The sequence below is a fragment of the Equus quagga genome, chromosome 1 (genome assembly GCF_021613505.1).
Source record: "Equus quagga isolate Etosha38 chromosome 1, UCLA_HA_Equagga_1.0, whole genome shotgun sequence".
Lineage (NCBI taxonomy): Eukaryota > Metazoa > Chordata > Mammalia > Perissodactyla > Equidae > Equus > Equus quagga.
This window is the reverse complement of record NC_060267.1, coordinates 163284503-163305671: the sequence shown is the minus strand read 5'-3', so window position 1 is coordinate 163305671 and position 21169 is coordinate 163284503. Positions and strand designations below refer to the sequence as shown.

Here is a 21169-nt window from a genome sequence, read left to right as displayed (position 1 = left end):
GAATCTTGCTAAAATAGATCCAGAAGGGTCCACTGAGGTTATGTAGTCCAGCTTCTTCATTCCGTAGTTCAAGAAAAGAAATGATTTGTCCAATCAACACAGCAGGCTGTGATGGAAGTGGAACCTGCATTCTGAGCTTCCCTCGTGAAGCTGACATGGGTTAGTGCTGTTGGAGATCTAGCCCCTGAACTAATAGAGCACTCACTTCAGTAGGTGAGAAAAACTGGTCCAGTTCCTTCGTCACTACAGAGTGGAGGACGATGCTGACATAAAGGAAAGCAAAACTGACTGAGATTGGCGGTATATAGAAGGTAGCCAAGATTGTTTTTTAAAAGATGAAAATAACACATGTATGACTAAAAGAGTTCAGAGTCCTGGCCACAGTCTTCTTAAATCAAACAATAACCCACTGGCCAGACCCATGTGACAGCCTAGAGGTCTGAATAAGTGAGTGTGCTTTACCAAGTGAGGAACTAATTTAAGAAGAGTTCTTGGAACTTCTGGCTGAGAGCAAGAGAAGTTTATAACAAGAGGATGTCTTAATCATCAGGAAGAATTGCCATGAATCCAGCAGTCTTTTTTGAGTTTCAAAATGTGACCTTAAAAATAATTTTACTTTATATCATCATGTAAGATTACACAGGAAGAACAAAGTACTAACAAGCCTTCCCTGGCTCATCCATCTCAGGCAGGTTTCCCTGTTCCCGGCTCCAGTCATACTGGTCTTCTTTCAGTTCTATGAACAGTCTAAGCTCTTTTTTACCTCGGAGGCTTTGTGTTTACTGTTCCCCTGTCTGCAGGCTCTTCTCCCTATTCTTTGCCTGGCTGGTTCCTTCTCCTTCATTAGTTCTCACCTGAAACGGTACCTCCTTAGAGAAGGACTTTTGACCAACCTACGTAAATTAGGTTTTCACTCTGCCCAGATTCTTCCTCCTCTTATTATTTTAATGATGATACTCTATTTGTATCCTTTATAACACATGACAGACTGAGTACTTTCTTGTTTGTTTACTCATTAAGATAAGGATCATGTCTTTTTCTTGTTTACCATTATATCACCAGGATCTAAACAGTGCCCGGTGCAGAGGTCAGTTGACTAAGTTAATAAATTCAAAATACTTTTATAAGATGAATTCAAAATTATTTAAGGCCCCTAGGAAACCCTTAACAAATTTTGAGAAACAGATAACTCTACTTTATGAAATGTCTGAACACAATAAATAACAAATTTCAAATATTGGTTTAATGAAAACTTTTAGATTACGCCTTTGCAGATTTTTGATACCACCACTTACTTCAGGAGTAAAACTTAAGGTTTTTTAATGCTATGTCAGAAAGTCTATATTTCTGATTGAATGGGAAAACATATCTGATTAGTCACTAATACCCAAATATTAACTATAATAAACATCTAGTTGCTTGTAATCTAATGATAAAAAGGAATGACATATAGTCAAGTTGCTCAGATTGAAAGAAAAAACCACCTTTTTGGGGTCACTAACAGAGAAAATACAAAAATAAATGATTCTCCAAGAATGGCAGTTTTCAGAGAAATGTTTCAACTTTCTAGAAAAAAAGGATAAAGAAGACAGAAGCAACACATTCTTTCTATAACAGAAAATTAGCTTAGAAACATACTAGAAAATCTGAACAGAACCTCTGATGGGAACACCATGAAAAGTAAATAAACGGATACTGTGCGTTCTCAGAGTCTGTATGTGTGTTTTTTAGGTTCTTTATTCTCAGAGAAGGAAAAAATTACAATGGCATTACTGGAATGGGGCATTTTGTAACATTGTAAACTGACTGGTAGTAGGTTTGAATCCATTCGCTGCTTTTCAATTCTGATATATGACATTTTATCAAAGTCATTTGACATTAAAAAAAAAAGTTACACCTACAGTCGGGTTCTTTGGAATTAAAAGAGTAAAAATCTATTATTTGCATAACATCTGAAATCTGAATATTCAGATTTTTTTATAATTTAAAAAGGCAAAACTTAATGTAACTCCAAACAAAAACCAAATCAGAATTGGCCAAGTATAAGATCACTGTACACTATATCTTTATAGCATGTTTCTGTGTATAAGAATGACTATGAAATTAAATTGTCTTATTTCTAGCAATTTTCTTCCATAAACAATAACATCACTGCTAAAGGGGTTGCTTACAAACTTACTTGAAATATTTTGGGGGGATATTCTAGTCTTCAAAACAAATGGTAGCTGTCAAATTCTTACTGCATAATCTAAAATGTTAATCCATGTACTGTATTTCATTTGTAATAAGTCTTCATGATAAGGTTAACACTGCAACACATAACACAAATAAGAGAGCACTGAAAAATGAAAATTACTTTGCTTATGTTTCGGTATTAGAATTTTATTTGCTAAAGGGTAAAAACCGATTTGCAAAATTCACAGTTAACTTAAAACAATAGTTTTAAACCTTTTATTCCTAGCCCTTACTGCCTTCAGGAAGGGGAGAACATCTGGTTATTTAAGGAACACAATATGTTCACATTTTCTATGACTTTTGTTTCTAATTGGGTTTTAAAATTTCTTTTGAATTTGAACAACTAGTTAGAACAATGTTTTTTAATCACTTCATATTTTTCAGACTGTCCTCCTTCTATCCCTCTACTTCCTCTAGTGGATTGTTGTTGGAAATCTGCTCAGTGGTTCTAATATGATAAAGAGAAGAAAATGAGAATTAGGATCATGGTCTGAAGAGCTAAGTATAGAAACCCTACTTATGGTGAACAGAGTATAAGATGCTACAGATACTTAACTATCCAGTCTCTTCATACAGCATACACTTTATTTATTTATTTATTTATTTATTTATTTATTTTTGAGGAAGATCAGCCCTGAGCTAACATCTGCTGCCAATCCTCCTCTTTTTGCCGAGGAAGGCTGGCCCTGAGCTAACATCAGTGCCCATCTTCTTCTACTTTATATGTGGGACGCCTACCACAGCATGGCTTGTCAAGTGGTGCCGTGTCTGCACCCAGGATCCGAACCGGTGAACCCCGGGCTGCCGAAGCAGAGCGTGCACACTTAACTGCTGTGCCACCGGGCTGGCCCCCATCAGCATACATTTAAAAAAATCTCAAACAATTCTTGGGCCACTTATATACATGGCAATTTCATTTATTTCTGATGCAAATAAATGTCTATTACAAATAGAAAAATTTGTATAAGAAATATCAGTAACTAGGATTCTACTATTTTTAAAACTAATGAAGCTATAGCTCTTGTGTGGAAAGGTGGTTGGAAGACCTGGGTTCAACTGCTGGCTCTGCCACTGACAAGCTGTGTGACCTTGAAGGACTCCCTAAACTTCACCTTGATCCTCAGTTTGTTTATCTATAGAAGGAGAAGCTGGATTAGACTCTCTTGGTTCTCTGCAGTTCTGAAATTATTAGTGACAGTCTAAGTGAGGTATATTAACCACATTCTTTGCTAGGTCTTCTTCATTCCATAATATTGAAAGGTGGTAACAGGTTTTCAAATAATTCTAACACATAGTAAATTTAAGGAACTAGATGCTCTTTAAGTTCAAGTTGTAGGGTTAATTCACTGCCATGATAAAAATGGCAGCTGACAAATATATAACGACTGTGGCTTCTATGGAATATGGATATGGGTTCCAGAAATATGCTAGGTGACTGAGATCCACCTAGATTAGAGTCAGTATGGTATACTAGAAGACACTTAGCATTTGAGTCAGAATACAATTCTACCATTATTAATATCAACCACTGCAGGACACAAAGCTAAATGCTACAAAATAAGCAGGATCATAAGGAGAAATAATTGATAAAATAAATAAGCAAATAGCTAAAGCACAAGGTGCTGTGGGTACTCAAAGAGGAAAACATGGCCTATCAGAGCCTGGAAATGGCTTCCTGGAGCAGGAAGAATGGATGCCGGGAATCTCAGGAGGGAATGAGTAGATACAAAGGTCACGGAGTCACTTTAGCTAGCTTGGAAGCTTACAAGCTTTTTGGCCTTGGGAAAGCCACACAATCTTGACCTCCCTGTATAGAAAAAGAATGAGGAAAGATAACTGGCTCTGCCTATGTCATAGCTTGTTGTGAGAACCAAATTAAGCACATGAAGTGCTTGGAAACTGTGAAGAAGTATGATCCTATGATTACAGTTTAGAGGCCCATTATTTCAGTCTGTTTAAATAAGAAATCTTTTCACAGTAAAGCCTATATCTGATATAAAACAGTTAAAGCTCAGCATCTTAAGCTTTACTTGCATAGTCTATTCTCAATTGAGCAATCTCCACTGGGATTTAGGGATAGCGATAGGACAAAGAGCTTCTCTGAAGGCTGACAATGAACTTAGGGGAGCTCAGAGTTCCTTGTTTATTTTTATTTTACTGAGTCTATCAGCAACACTCAACACAACTGTCACATGAAGCTGGGATATGGGAAAGTGTACTTTCATGCCTCAAATTTCATCTTTCTACTAGTTCCTTTCATAGAGACTTGTGTGTTTATATACTTGTTCTGATCTACTTGAATCAGGAATGATTCAAGTATTTTAAGCGTTTCATTGTTGCTAATAAATAGAAAACATTTAAAGCACTCTGACGTCTGGATTCTTAGAGGATATGGATGGGGTACTAAAATCGTCTTTCCTTCTCTTTCTTTTCCCTCAGCATAAATGGCCTCCTTTACGTCTTTAAAATCGCCATAAATGACACTGAAAACTCCGTCCACTTGTGGATTTCTATAATATATACAAACTTGCTGCTTTTTTCCTTTTTTTAATTTGTACCTTTGTAGCACTGGATTGGCTCCCGTTACATCATTAGAAGTCAGTTCTTTATGGACAAAGGCTGCTCTGGTTGGGTGAATCATTAGAGACAATTTAACTCAAACACAAAAGAGAAGACCAAGACTCAGCAAGCGTGAGTTTCCCAAAATCGCAAGGATGATTGGTAGCAGAGTCAGGATTTCATGTAGTGTCCCGATTCCTAACTCAGGCTCCTTGAAGGATACTATGCTGCGATAGACCTACAATTAGCACATGTGCCAAGTGATGTTAGTTATCATTTGACATTTACTAAATAATGTCAATGAGTCAGCCACTATATAAACTTAACCAAGACTATAACCTTGCTGGGTTAGCCATCTGAAAGCCCCTTAATACTATACAGCTTTCTTTACTTTTCCTATAGATATCATCATTCCATGAACTTGTTCTCAAGAGATTTTTAAACGTGACTCCTTCCCGCCCAATTTCTTATGTCTCAGAAATATCAGTTTAAGCTCCCACATTTTGAACCATTATCTTGATCTTGTTTTTCCTTGGTAAGAAGACCCTGAATATAAAAGTGGGGAATATCTTTTTTTAGATACTTATGCTATTCATTACTTTTTTTCTTAAACCTTAGAGAATGTATTTTTTTAATGCTTGTAGAATTGGTTTCATTATACCCTTATATTATGTACAGTACCTTATTGAGATAAAAAGTACTCTACTAAAATCACAGATTCTATTAATAACATTAATGGATTTAGTATATAGAATTCTACAACTAGAAGAGCAAATGATTCATAGGAAGATCAACCATATTTAGCCAGGAAAAAATTACCAAGATCAATAGGTTTAGATAACATATTCATTTCTCCTTTCAATTAAACCAAACAAATCACACAAGTAGAGAATTCAAATAGTCATTTTAGCAATTTTTCCCACTCTGTATGACTCTAAGAATCCCTAATGCTGAGCTAGTAGAATCTACCTCAATCTGTAGACCAAAACTCATATATCTCATTGACTAGCAAACTCATTCTTTATTCCTTTTATAGATATTTCATAATCTTGGTTATTTATTATAAAGAATATATACTTATACAACTTACATACACATATATACATAAAAAAATATGTATGGGGTTTTTGATTTTCGCAGTCAGACTCCTAAGCCTTACCAGAAAAAAACTCATCTATATGCTACCTTAGGTATCAGAGAAACAATGGATTATATTTTTGATATTTCATGGAATTTTGTGTAAGAGAAATTATATAAAATTGTGTATTTCTTCAGAAAATAGATACAGGCACAAGGAAATGAATTCTCTCAAATCAATCAAAGAATAAATAGAATGTTGAAGTCAACAACCGAGGAAAGGACAGAAATCTTTTAGAATCAAAACCTTGAACTTGGAGGCCCAAGTTGATCAGACAGAGCTTTGGCAACGGAATCTACAGACAGACTGACTCAAAGACAGTTCAACAACTGCCAACATGACTGTTGGGAGTTCTGCCAAAGAGCCAAAGGCTGGGATTACTACCCATTGCCTGGCATTCTCACACTCGTGTTTGAAGCTTTCTCTCTTACTACTTCATCCAATATTTTTGTTTGGCTCAAAAGCATCAAGAATTCACAGATTTTTTTAGATCATTAAATGTTCTTATTTTCAAGAAATATAACATTAGTTGTAAAAGAGCACACTTCTTCTCTGAAGTGTAAAGAAAATTTTGGTGACTTGCTTTAAGTTCAAATAGAGAAATCAGCATTAAAGACTGTTTAAATCTTTATTTTATTAGGTTACTTCCTCACCCACAAAATAAGAAATACATAGTCATAATATGAAATAATTTAGTATTTTATTGTATCATAAATTCTTACAGAACTGGTCCTTTTTGTAGTTCTAATGTCTTGGTCTTCACATGGCCTCCAAGGCTCTACTTGGATAAGCTGGCCCTTGTAAGGGGTACCAATGATAACAAAGTGTAGTTATAAGGAGAAGCAGTTGTTCAACCACTTCCTTGAGTTATGAGGAAGGCAGGAGGGCAGAAGAACTTTCTGAGGGATAAGCAATGTGTGCTCCAGTTTCTCATGACAATGTCCAGTTAATTTGCCTGCTGAGTTGCTAGCCAATGAGGCAGGTGAGTTTTGGCCTACAACTCTAGGCAAATTCTTTTATTAGGCAATGTATCTGCCATTAGATGCATTCTACTTTAGGAATTCTTGGAGTCATAGAGAGATATCAATTTTTCACTGAACTTAAAATGATGCATATCCTACTTGGAAAGCTTACCTTTGGATCTCGAAGAAACAGAGCCTTAAGAATCAGTGAGTGTACATCCCCGATTGGGGGGAAATGCATCAGAAGGCCAAGACAGGTCTGGTAGTTACTAGAGATCACTAAATAAGAGGGAAAAAACATAATTCAGAAGCAATACTGTTTAAGATATTTGCATTACTGAGAGTAAAAAAATAACTTAGATTCAAAGAAAGCAAATCAATAATTCAATTGATTTGATAAAAGGAAATAGGGAGAAGGGATCTTTACCAAATGGCCTTTGAAGTAGCACACTGTACTGTTAATTGCAATCTAATACACTAGCACTTATCCTCAGGGGGCGCTGGAAGGAAGAGCCTCAGATACAGATATGTGTGTGCATTTGCAATATAAATAAACTCTTAGAAGCATGCATATTTATTGCCATTTATATGGCTGTGTTTAAATATCTCTAGTTTTGCTGCTTAGAAATTAGTAACAAAAATCTTATGAATGGGAAAGAACCAGTTTAAAATTCTCATAAAATAACATTTACCCTGATTATTATGCTTCGTAACTTATGTATGTTACACTTATTCTTTTGTACATATAAAAATTACATAATTCAAAATTAAAGAAAACATAATTTCTTCCAATTATTTGTTCTTCTAAAGGTAACAAGGAATTTAGGGAGAATATCCATACAGCATTTCTTGGAGGACAAATGTCAAAATCTTCACAGATAAGCCTAACTATATTCCTTAGACTGTCATTTAATTTTTTTTTCAAATCAACCTAATTATGGGCGCAATTATTAAACACATCTTTTTAGGCAGGTCTATGTAAACTACTTCATTTCTTGGCAATCCATCTGCCACTGCTGTCACAGTTGGGCCCATTAACGACGCTTATTTTGTAAGCCACACTGACTGCCTCCACAGCACTGATGTGAGGAAACTTTACACTTATAACTTCCTGTGGTTGCAACAGAATCCCTTTCATTAATCAGAACAGTTCGTTGAAAAATATTCCATAGGAAAACTGTGATTCAATAGAAACAACACAAATCACAAAAGAAACAATTATTTGTAATCAGAAATACCCGTGATTCTTGGAAGATCTTTTTTCTTCTTCTGTTGGAAACACCATTTCTCGCTATAGCTTCCCACCCCCTCCCCCTTCCCATGAACATTATGGGGAAAGGAGACAGGACTGGGCAAAATGAATAATTATAATCTATGTAAGGAACCACTTTATCATCTTCATTTCCGTTGCTGATCTGACAGCTTGTAATTTCATACATCTGCTTTCATTTGTAAAGCACTCACTTATCCTACCCTTTCTATATCTGTTCAGACTCGTCTTTTCTTACTTGTTCATTGTCATATTCACATTCAGTTACCTGTTGTCCTTTTTAGGCTAGAATCCAAAAAGCTAGGACACTGAGAATAGTATGTTTTCACGTACAGTTTTCTTTGAGATCTAGCAAGTAAATAAAACTTAGGTAATTTATTTTATAACTCATAAAGTTATTTGCCCAAACACTATAATGATTATATATTATTAGTAACTGACTCAGGAAGAATTCTTGTATATTCTGTAAGAGAGGCAGAAGAGTTTTGTGGAAATGGTTCTAGGCTCAGGATTCAAAGATGTGGGCTTGAATCCTAGGACACCGTTCAAACCTTTCATAAAGTTGGCTAAAGATTAAATGATATAACCTATGTGACTGATTCACAGTAGCTGCTCAAAACCTTTTGGGGGTAACCTCTCTGGGCTTAAGTTTAGTCATTTGGAAAACAACTTTCTGACTTAAAAAAAAAAAATTAACTGCCTACTTCATTCAATCCAATAATTATTTGTTGAGTACCTAACCCATGAAAGATCCCATGTTAGGAGAGGATGCAGAGATGAACAAAACACAGTCCTCATCCTGAAGAAAATTAAAGTACAGAAGGGTAAAGAAGTAACAACGAGCAGTTATTATTACTACTACCACTAAGATGTTAACGAATTATTGAAGGCTTTCTGAGGCCAGGCCCTATGCCAAAGAACTTCACCTGCATTATCTCATTTAATTTCTATGGCAATCTTATTATAAGGGTATAATTATCATCCCTGTTTTACAGATGAGAAAACTGATACTTGGAAAGCTTAAGTCATTTGCCCAAATCACACAGTGATTTGGTGGAGGAGCAAGATTTGAAATTCAGAAATCTAGCTGCAGCGTCTGTGCTCTAAGACATGGCTTTGTTCTGAGAGGCCATTGTTTTGAAAATCAAATGACATAAAGGATGCAAATAGTCATTGCAATCATTGCAAACAGAAAAGCCAATTAGTATTATTACTCTTGTTAAGTAGTTTTAAGTAGCTTGGAAGGTCAGCATAACCCAGTCTCTAAAACAGCCTGATAATAGTAGGTATTTATTTGAAGGGACCAGAGCAACAACTCTATATTATTACAACTTGACAGAACTGTTGAAGCCATTGGATGCTGTAAAATACATAAAGGAAGTCAAATAATGTATTAATATTCTGCTTGCAGAACAAATGAAGGAGCTAACATTCTTTTTCTCATTTCTCCCATCCATCCATCCATCCATCCAGTCACCGAATGCAATGAATGTTTCCTGAGCACCTACTAAATCCTGGATACACGGAGACTGCACTAGGCACCGGCAGTAGGGATATAACGTCAAAGGAGTCTGACTTTGGAAGGGTAGCAGAACATGCCACCCCGAAATACGGCTGTAGGAGTTCAAGACATGCTACCCCAAAATATGCTGCTTTGGTATTTTGATTATTTTGAGCTGTAGGTACCTGAAAAACGCAAATTCAGCTTTCTCTGAACTCCCCTTATCTGCTTTAAGATAAATCCTCCAAAAGGAACTCAATTGTCATAAATCTCCCCCAGACAAACTTTGTCACAAATTATCATACCTCCCATCTATTCTTCTAAGGGCCCATTCATCTTTCCTACAAATCATTTACCCTCCCCGAAGAGGCCTACACATCCCCCTCCTCTCTCTTATAAGATAGTATTTAATCCTGAATTCTACAGGCATCTCTGAGAGTCACTCATTTTCCCCTGAGTATTGCCCAGATATATATGAAGTAGGCATGTTAATAAACTTTTGTTTTTCTCTTGTTCATTTGTCTTTTTATTACAGAATGCCAGCTGAAAACCTAACTGGGTAAAGTTTTACCTCCTCTACAGCCCTCTGCCCTCAGATCATGACATCTCTAATTTATTAACAAAAATCTGTAACTTTAGAGCACTTTTAATTTGTAAGTACATATGCTAAGTATTAAGTCCCTTTTGAATAACTGTGCCCGATTTAGAGGAGGCAAAAGAGAATTATACAAACTGTTTTAAAAAACCAAAATAGCAGAGATCTGATAGAATAAGAATTTAGTTTTGATCCTTAGAATAAATTTTTGTTGAACTTAAAAAACTCATCTAGGGGTCAACCTGGTGGAGCAGTGGTTAAATTCATGCACTCTGCTTCTGCAGCCTGGGGTTCCCCAGTTCAGATCCCAGATGCACTGCTTATTGAGTCATACTGTGGCAGGTGTCCCACATATAAAAAGAGGAAGATGGGTACAGATGTTAGCTCAGGGCCAATCTTCCTCAGCAAAAAGTGGAGGGTTGGTGGCAGATGTTAGATCAGGGCCAATCTTCCTCAGCAAAAAGAGGAGGATTCATGGCAGATGTTAGCTCAGGGCCAATCTTCCTCAGCAAAAAGTGGAGGGTTGGTGGCAGATGTTAGATCAGGGCCAATCTTCCTCAGCAAAAAGAGGAGGATTCATGGAAGATGTTAGCTCAGGGCTAATCTTCCTCAAAAAACCCCCCCAAACCAAAAAACTCATCTATAATACTGTTTCTTTTCCAGTGTTTATTCTATCAGAGCAGGGCAGTGACATGAGGGGAAAAAGTGAAAGATTAAAAAAATACTGAGTTTCGGTATCTGACTACATTTGAAATCAAGTATGAATATGCTTTAAAAACAAAGTACTGAAGCCACACTCCAGAGACCTTATTCAAGGAAGGTTAAGACAACATGAGTGGTATCTAGTAAAACAGACTGGATTTGGAATCAGATGATCCAGATTAGCATCCAGATTAGATCTCTATCAGAATGCTGGCCACGTCACTGATGATATGTGTGAATTCAGGCAAGCCGCTTAACTTCACTGAACCTTTATTTCCCCATTTATAAAACAGGTAATGCTCACTCTGTCTGTGGGGTTTCTGTAAGGGTGGCACAGATGCAAGGTAGTGTGATTCCTCATGTTGCTTAATTCTTGCTGAACACCACTTCCTCCACATGAAGCAGAGCTGACCTCTCTGTCTCTGCCTTTAAATGACCCACAGTTGTTCTTGAGTGGTCTAAGGGAGCTGACTTAAGTAGTTTCTCCAGAAGTATCAATAAGAAATAATTCCATCAGTAAAGATAATAGAGGACATGACTGTTCTGATAAAGTTTAAAGCAATGTGGATAAATAACTTAAGTATATGTTAGAGTTAACTCTACTTACAATTGTTAACATTTGTAAATAAAACACTTTATTCAAATTATTTAATTTCATATTTTGATATACTTTTTCAAGGTTATCAAATGGACTGAGAACAACCACCACAGAACATAAAACTACACGTAGATTTCCTTTACCTTCTCTAAAATTAAAAAAAGGAATAGTCAGTACTTATTAAGGACATATAAAGTGCCTGGCAACTTGCCATATATTATACCAACTCCCCATGAGTCTTCCTAACCCTCCCTCAGGAAGGCGTTATCATCAACTCCACATTATGGGTGAGGAGAGGGTAGTGCAGAATGGATAAACAGCACATCCAGGCCACAGGGCTCCTGGATGGCAGAGACACAGCTGAACCCACGTTTGTGTGGCTGCAAACCTCACTCTTCACCACTGTCATCTTACACTTTCCTGCGTTCCCAGCAGAGAGTGTCACAATGAGGGTATCTGTATGCAGAAGTCAAGTTCAGACAGTACAGCTGGCTTCTGAACACCAACTATACTGTAAGTCACAGGGAAGCCTCAAAGATAAATGAAAAAAGCCCTCAGTGTATAAGGTCAGGTATAGTAAATATTTAGGAATAGGCATAAACTCTTGAAGTTCGCTATAGAATGGCATATAAAACAAATAATCATGGATTAAATATAAAACAATAATGGGCTAACAACAAAAAAGGAAATCTTAAGGCTTTAACATAATTTATTGTGCCTCTCCACTGAAAACAAAGTCAACATGTAAGTGTCTTGCAAGGAACGTAGCATGCAGAAGGCATTCAATAAATGCTACATGCTCTGAAAAAAATATTTGTTGAGGGTCTACATGCAGGAAAAAATACATAATCAGTACACGCAGTGTCTTCAACTATTTAAAAACCCTTACTACTTTAACTTCCTCAGCTATGAAATGGCAACATACAAAATGAGATTTCAAATGGACATGAAAACCAGGTGGGGGTAGGGAGTAAATCATAAATAAAAACAACAAAACTTTTATTCTTTGCTGTCTTGGAGAAAGCCAAGTATAAAACAGGGTCATAGCGTTCTCCATACGAAGTGATTTTCACGTAGTGTTTAAGACCCTCGTAAGACACATCCTTCCAGGTTTTCCTCTCTGGTTGCTGCTGTGACAGCTGCCTCTCTGAGCACCATCAATCATGGCAACATCCACCCTTGAGACCTAAGACGGACACACGCTCTTCTGTAAACAATGGGTTAGTCCTTATTTCTCTAGTAGAGTTTGTGCAGAATAATATGAAATTTTTCAATTAGATTTTTGGAAAGAGGGCAATCTCAAATTCAGAAGAGCTCACTCTTTTGTCTAGAAAAAGACTTTAAAAATTGTTCTTCTTACTGCTTTCCAAGCTTAAAACACTTTAAACATAATTTATTTTCATCAGAGATCAAACAATGTAAGAGATCTTTACTCAAGAATTTATACCTTTAAACATACAGTGTTGCCAACTGAAAGGCAGTAAGGAAGGAAGCATCCAAGTGCAGAACTGCTAGCGGTTAGGGTGCGAGCACAGAAGACAGACCACTTTACCAGAGAAGTCAGAAGGACAGCATGTGAGCTCCAGCGTGTCACTGGCATTAGCTGTGAAATTTGAAGCCAATCAGTTAAGTGGACAGGCTTGAGTGTTCACCACCATCTCTATCTCATTACCTATTAAGGGAATAAATGAAATGATACTGTGCAAAAACTTGCAGTCTTTTAATACAAGTAATTACCATTAATGTAATAATTGTAGGGATGTGTTCAGAATCAGGACCTACGTTCGATTTCCACATCTGTAAAATGTCATGGAAATAAGTCTGAAAAAATTTAGTGTGCATCAAGATTTAAGAAAGAAATAGTAAGCCTGATTCATGGTTTTTGCCTCTATTTTTAATCCAAATAAAGGGAAACCATAGGTCATGTTTTTAATTAATTAGTTAATTTGAATACAGATATTTATAGGACATTTTATTTCATTGTGCTTAGTGATTTTTAATTCCTTACTCAGAAATATAGATCTGTCATTAAAAATGGTTGTGAAGTACAGAAGATATTTAACAAGTGCTGATAATATCCCTTTCCTTCTGTTAGACTTTGTGTATTCACTCATTTAACAAACATTATTAAATACCTATTTTGTTCCAGGTACTGAGTTACGTCCTAAGGACATGACAAGAAATAAGATACAATAAGAAGCATAAAACTAATCATAACATAGGACAGAACTAGTTGCAGTGGCACATACTGAGGGCTCTGACAGCTCCTGGAATGGAAGACTGTGAGGTTAGCGAGGGTGTCGGCGAACAACACGTGGAAGTTCAGAGACCAGACACTGAGTGGCCCCTATGGCCAGGGTGCCGAGCAGAAATGGAGATGTAGTGGGAGAAAAGTAGGTGGAGCTCTTGCTTACCTCTTGCTTATATAGAGGGGATGGGGTTTAGATTTCACGCTGTAGAAGGACTGTAAGTAAGGTGATCAGATTTGTATTTCAGAAAGATTGACGCTGACACAGGGTGATCAGTGGTAGGGAGGAAGAGAGGGACAAGGGACAAGAGGCTGGGGACCAGGTGAAGTTCCTAGTAATACTACAGAGGAGAGAAAATGATAACTGAAGTAAGAAAGGGGCAGAGGCGTACAGTGGGCAGAAACTCCTGGAAAAATGGACAGCTCTTTGTGTGATTACATTTGGGGAGTGTGCTTATGAGAGAGAAACAGAAAAGCAAAAGCAGAGAAGAAATTAGCAATGAAAATATTAACAAATTTACATAATTAAGGCTACTTAAAGACTATAGCAACTTTTAATTATTTCTCTGTGGAAGTTTTAAATACAGTTTTCATTTTTATGAGTCGTACATAGTTTAAAGAGTCAAATCTCCTAGTCTGGTTATGAAAACAGCACTTGTTGTCTCCTGCTCCCGACTTCCCACTCCCCTGGGGCACTGACTTTCTTTCAGCTGATTAAAAAAATATTTACCTTCCATATTGCGGGGAAAAAAATGCTAACATTATTAGCTCTTATTTTAAATGGTATCTACTAACTTGCCATTCAAGAAGACAAATCTTTAACTCATCCTTAGCACTGCAGCCAACCCTCCAACCAACCTCCATGTCACACACTCCTTCTTTGTCTCTCCCTCTATGAAGTTATGTCGTAATTTTGGTTAGATCAATTTCTAGAGTTTTCATTTTTATAGCCAGGTAAATGTTATCACAGCTGAGCAATACAGTACATCATGACTACTTTTCCTTTCTGCACAGACTCCTTTCTTTCCTGGAGTTTATAACTGTCTTGTTTTTCATTTGCTTTGTTGTGTATGTATTTAAATTTAATTTAACCTTAAATGCTCTCCCAGTCATACAAATGTCCTCTCAATACTTTAACAAATTTTAAGTATTTTGCCAATTTCATTTTTTTTTGAGGAAACTTCTCTTGAGGCCTCTGGCCTGCTCCCTCATCCTGAGGATGTGCTTTATCTCTTCTAAGTGTTGCATCCTTATTTCCTAGAACACCTAGCTTCTCTTTCTTGCTTTATTCCCTTGTTTTGTTGGAACAGATCCTCCAAAACCTTTATGCACAGCACATGAATTTTTAAAACCTTCTCTGTTTGAAAGATTTTATTTTGACACTTCATTAACAGTTTGGCTAGGTACAGAATTCCAGGTAGGAAATACTTTTCCCTCAGAATGTTGGGAGCTCTGCTCCAGAGTTTTCTGGCTTCCAGTTAAAAAGCCTCAAACCACTCTAATTTCTAATCCTTTATGTGACCTGCTTTCTCTTCTCGTCCCTTCAATGCTCGGTAAATTCATGATGTACCTTGTTTTGCTGTTTTCATGTACCATGGGCCCTTTCAATTTAGAGACTCATGTTTTTCTGTTCAACTGGAAATTTCTCCTTGTTGCTTTGATGTTTTTCTCCCTCCTATTTTTCATTTGTGTTTGTTCTTTCTTGCTTTTTTTTAAAGAGGTCTCATTATCTAGATGTTGGGTCTCCTGTCCTGGTCATCTAATTTTTTTTCTTATTTTCTGAATCTGTTTTATGTGGTCCTTTCCAGGACACTTTTTGAATTTTGTATTCCAACCATCTTATTTTCATATTTTAATTTCAATTATACTTTTTCCTTTGAATTATGTATGTTCCTAGCTCTCTGAGAAGTTTCTCCTCCCTGCGTGGTCACTGTGTCCTCCAAGTTGCTTTTCTGCTGGCTGCTTGTTTAAATCTCTGCTTTTATTCTCATGCTTTCCTCAAATGTCTGGTGATTTCTGGCTCTCTGCTCATACTTAAGAGTGGGGCAGTTAAAGGTGACTTGAAGCTAGCTGTGTGTGCAGAGACGGGTAGGTTTGTTAGCTTAGGGGGTTTACACAGGTCATTTCTTGGGCAGTCCCTAAGCCTGGACTTTTAGGTCTTTTCTCTAGGGCTGATTAGATTCCTCTGGAGAAGATTCTCCCAAACTTCTTCCTGGAGGGAGACAGTCTGGCTCAATATTCACTGAAATTCCCCAAGTCTTCAGCCCAGAGAGCCTCCATTTTACCATTTCCAGAGGATAAATCCTGGAGGGAAATGTTGAAGATCTGGGTATAATAGCTTCTTAAATAGATTTTCAACCAGTTCTCATTTTCTAGTCTTAACTCTTTCCCTCTCCCTACCAATTTCCAGAGGCACCTAGCAGTGCCAATTTCTACACTTTCAGGAATTTTATGGGTTATTTCTTGGCTTTCTCCATTATTAACTTTGTATTTAACTCTCTTGGATCTGCTAAGTCAGTTATCACTCATCCATCTGTTTTCCCGTTTCCCAAACTGCTGTAATCTCCTTCTCAATTCTCTGTGTCCTGTGGGTTCATGCTATTTGACTGGGGTTTCAGGAGCAATGGAGGTAAATGCAGGAGCTCAAAATAACATCTTATATCTAATATCTTTAATCACTTCTTTAATGACATTGCTACGCAGCACCTGGGCAGGTGAATTGAAGGGCAAGAAGAATCTAGGTGGGGAGGCTACTGGGTAGAGAAACTTGGGGAAGACAGTAGTTAGGAAGCTAAAGATTGCCATCTCCCTTTATCTAATCATCAGAGAGAATGGCCCCAGTCAACCTGCAGGACTACTTGTGTTCTCCTTTGGCAGCAACAGGTGGACATGGAATCTTGAGCACTCTGGTTAAGATTCCAGTGACGCATGTAATTTTGCTTGCTTTTGCCCATAAAACGTGTCCTAGAGCTCCTGAATCCATCTGCTTTATTGTTTTCTAGGGCAACAGAAAAAAGTGGGATGGAAGTAAGGACATGGAAGGGTAAAATGATGGTATTAGGAGAAAAGACCACTTCTTCCCCTTTATAAACAGCCAGAATGAGATATCAACTATTTCGTTGTGTGTGTGTGTATGAGGAAGATTATCCCTGAGCTCACATTTGTTGCCAATCTTTCTCTATGTATGTGGGATGCTGCCGCAGCATGGCTTGACGAGTGGTGCTAGGTCTGCACCCAGGATCCAAACCTGCGAACCCTGGGACACCAAAGCAGAGTGTGCAAACTTAACCACTATACCACCAGGCTGGCCCCTGAGATATCAACTATTAATCTTGAATATGGAATAGAATTTCAGTAGGATAATCATTCCCCTTTCATATCTCTATTCCTGTAGCTGTATAAATTAAAATTATTTTCAGGCAAAAGGTTGACATTAAAAACACAGTGGGATACTTACTAGAATGGCCAAAATCCAAAATACTGACACCAACAAATGCTGGTGGTGATGGGGAGAAGCAAGAACTTCCATCCACTGCTGGTGGTAATGCAAAGTGGCACAGCTGTTTTGGAAGACAGTTTGGCAGTTATATGTGATTTTTCAGGCTGAAGATAGGCAATTACAAAGGTGTGATAGCTAATTTTATGTGTCAGCTTGACTGGCCTAAAGGATGCCCAGATACCTGATAAAACATTATTCCTTGGTATTTCTGTGAGTGTGTGTCTGGAAGAGATTAGCATTTGCTTCAGTAGACTGAGTGAAAAGATCTGCCTCACCAATATGAATGGGCATCATCCAATCCGTTGGGGGCCCAAATGAACAAAAAGGAGAAGGAAGGGTGAATTCTCTCTCTCCTCTTGAGCAGGGATGTCCACTTTCTCCTATCCTTGGATAGCAGGGCTCCTGGTCCTTGGACCTTTGGACTCTGGGACTTACACCATCAGCCCTCTAGTTCTCAGGCCTTCAGACTTGGGACTGAACTGCATCACTGGCTTTCCTGGGTCTCCAGCTTGCAGATGACTGACTGTGGGACTTCTAGGTCTTCACAACCATCCAAGCCAATTCCTATAATGACTCTTCTCTTAAATATCTCTCTCTATACATTCTCTTGGTTCTTTTTCTCTGGAGAAGCCTGATTAATAGAAAAGGCTTTACCTGGCAGGTCTCGTGGGGGAAAATTGCCCTCCTCACACCAGACTTGGTGTACAACCAATGCACTGTAGTCTCTGAAAGCAGTTGCAATTGACGTCTCAGGCCAACTTATCTGGTCATGATTTTTCACATATTTATATTCTTAGATGTGGTGCCTTCATTCCTAGATCTCTTTATCTGAGGCCCTGGGCAGAGGTCTTCTTCAGGTACCTCCTTATGGGGGTAGGAGGAGGAAATCTTGAAGATACTCTTCCTCATTTGACTTAGTAACCAGTACTTTTCCACTCCTAGCCTTTTCACCTCACTGCCCCCTACTGACACCCCCACTTCAGGGTCCATAAATCTGCTAGAGTCCTTTGTTCAGGGCTCCCTCAACAGTGAGATGACCCCACATCTGTGCTGATCCACCTGACCCTTGACCAATGTACTCTTCCATGGGTGAAATGGAACAGGAGTTGACATTTTCTCTGGTTTGTGACTCCTGCTTATACCACCACAGTAAATAATTAAAGGTTTAACTTTGATTTTTGACTTGTTGCTTTAATTGGCTACCCTGACACCTAGCACCTCAGGTCTCTCTCCTGCTCAGCTCACCTGAGCTCCTGAGATTTACCATACGATCCTGCAATCATGCTCCTTGGTATTTAACCAAGTAAAATGAAAACTTATGTCCACACAAAAACCTACATACGGATATTTATAGTGTCCTTATTCACAGTTGCCAAAACTTGGAAGCAACCAAGATGGCCTTCAGTAGGTGAGTGGATAAATAAACTGTGGTACATCCACACAGTGAAGTACTATTCAGCACTAAAAAGAAATGAGCTATCAAGCCATGAAAAGACATGGAGAAAACTTAAATGCATATTACTAAGTGAAAGAAGCTAATGTGAAAAGGCTGTATCCTGTATGATTTAAATTATATGACATTCTGGAAAAGGTAAAACTATGGAGACAAGGAAAAGATCAGTGGTTGTCATGGATTAGAAGGGAGAGAAGGATGAACAGGTGGAGCACAGAGGATTTTTAAGGCAGAGAAACTACTCTGATGATCCTACAATGGTGGCTACGTGTCACTATACATTTGTCCAAACCCATAGAATGTATAACACCAAGAGTGAACTGTAATGTAAATTATGGACTTTGGGTGATAATGATGTGTCAATGCAGGGTCACTGACTGTAACAAATGTACTACTGTGGTGAAGGATGTTGATGGTGGGGTAGGCTGTGTATAGGTGGAGGCAGGGGCATATGGGAACTCTGTACTTTCCACTCAATTTTGCTGTGAACCTAAAAAGTCTCTAAAAAAATAAACTCTATTTAAAAAAAAAATCTAAACATCAAAAAAAAAAAAGACAATGTGCTACTATGGTTAATATCGGCCCCTGTCAGTGAAATTTTAGAAGATTTTTAAACTAAAATATAAAGTAATATAAATGTTATTTGTAACTCAAAGGATACACTAATATCCATATCTGAGATGGTCATAAAAAAAGACTGGCAATATTAATGTCTGGGAGGGAAGAGAGCTGGCAGTTAGGAAGTGCTTAAATACTCCTTCAAAAGTAAGACCACCAATTTGCGCTTTGATAAAAACTCTGTAACACATTACAATGTGATTTAACAGAGGCTTTGTTTCTAGTCCCTGAGGTTGGGTAAAGCTTTTCCAGAAAAAACAAATAAATTCAATTTGTAGTTGAAATAAGCTGCATTTTGACATCAGTATAATGTTGAACATACTCTTAACGAGAAAATAGAGAAACAGAAATTCTGGTGTAGGACAGATGGAAACACTGGCAGATAGACAGATAGTGGTTGAAGAGTAAGCAGAGATCTAAAACAAAATAAAAAAGAACAACGTTTTAAACCACAAAGAGGACACAACTGTCACACTAGGCCAGGTCAATAAATGGCTGAAGAGACCCTTACAGAAAAGCAAGGAAAATTAGAGTGTTGTAGCATGTTTATGCTGGCTGAAAAAGAAGGCGGGAGTGGGTAAAAGCGCCAAAAGGAAAGTGTTCAGAGACAGAGTCAATTAAAAGACAATAAACATTTCAGAGAGACTTTCTAGTTAGAAAAATCTACTGTTAAATGGTTTTAGTGTTTTACCTATTAATGATTATAGTGTTTTAGCTATTAACACCATTTACAAGATAAATAAAAGTTATGCTGTATTGTAACTGGAGAATATTTTTTTCGATACTGGTCAAAAACAAAATAAAAATTTAAATCAATAAAAAATAGATGTGAAAAACTTTAGATACTTAATTTAAAACGTAGACAATGCTTTCTTTAAAAAAGCCATGTTGAAAAGTGTATTAAAAAAATCACTATTTATCTGAGTTGGCATTCTAAGAGCTCTTGGCACCTGTCTTCTCAGCAATTACTGGACACAAATCCATGACACCTCCCCATGCCAGGTCTCTGCAGTACCCCTCCGTCTGAGAGCACCCCAAATACCAGCTGAGCACATGAAGAACTTCAGATGCTTTGAGGGATAGAGAAGAACTGTAACATGTGGTTCTGGTCCTGAGGAGCTTACAATCTAGCTGAGAAGATGGGACTAACACGCACAATAAGGAACAACATAAGATAGAGTATAATTAAATGCTACATTGAGTGGTATTGATTGAAATCTTAAAGGACTGCAGAAGTGAGAGATCAAGGAGGGCTAGAATAATTAGGGAAGGTTTGGGGAAAGGCTACCTGGACCAGGCCTGAAAATAGGGCAAGATTTAGGCAGGTGGAGCCAAAGGAAGGAGGGAACCACATGAGTGACTTACAGTATGGAATAAAGTCAGTAAAAAAAACAGTGTGATGAGAGTATGGCTATTAACAAACCATGATAGGTGTAGTGGTTCATGATTATATTTCCTTATTTCCTAACCTTTACTTTTACATATATAATCTTAGTCCAAAGAATCTAGCAAAGAATCCAAAAACTACTTTATATAACACATAAGAAAGCAAAAGTGGTTATGGTTTTATTAATATGTTTGGGAGTAATTCTATTTAGAAATGGATACTATGTATCATTAGTAAAGCAAAACTTTTGTTCAAAAAACAGCCATTTGGGGCCAGCCTAGCGGCACAGCAGTTAAGTTAGCACGTTCTGCTTCGGCGGCCCGGGGTTCGCCAATTCGGATTCTGGGTGTGGACATAGCACCACTTGGCAAGCCATGCAGTGGTAGGCGTCCCACACATACAGT

General features: G+C 37.6%; 1 protein-coding gene across 1 annotated transcript in view; it reads right to left on the bottom strand.

Annotated features, from left to right (window-relative positions):
- Nucleotides 1-21169, bottom strand: part of TBC1D5 (TBC1 domain family member 5) — a 562315-nt gene that overhangs the window by 123102 nt on the left and 418044 nt on the right. The window contains exon 16 of the mRNA XM_046674041.1: nt 7067-7173. Within this exon, the coding sequence (XP_046529997.1) occupies nt 7067-7173 (107 nt within the window). The remainder of the gene's footprint in view (nt 1-7066; nt 7174-21169) is intronic.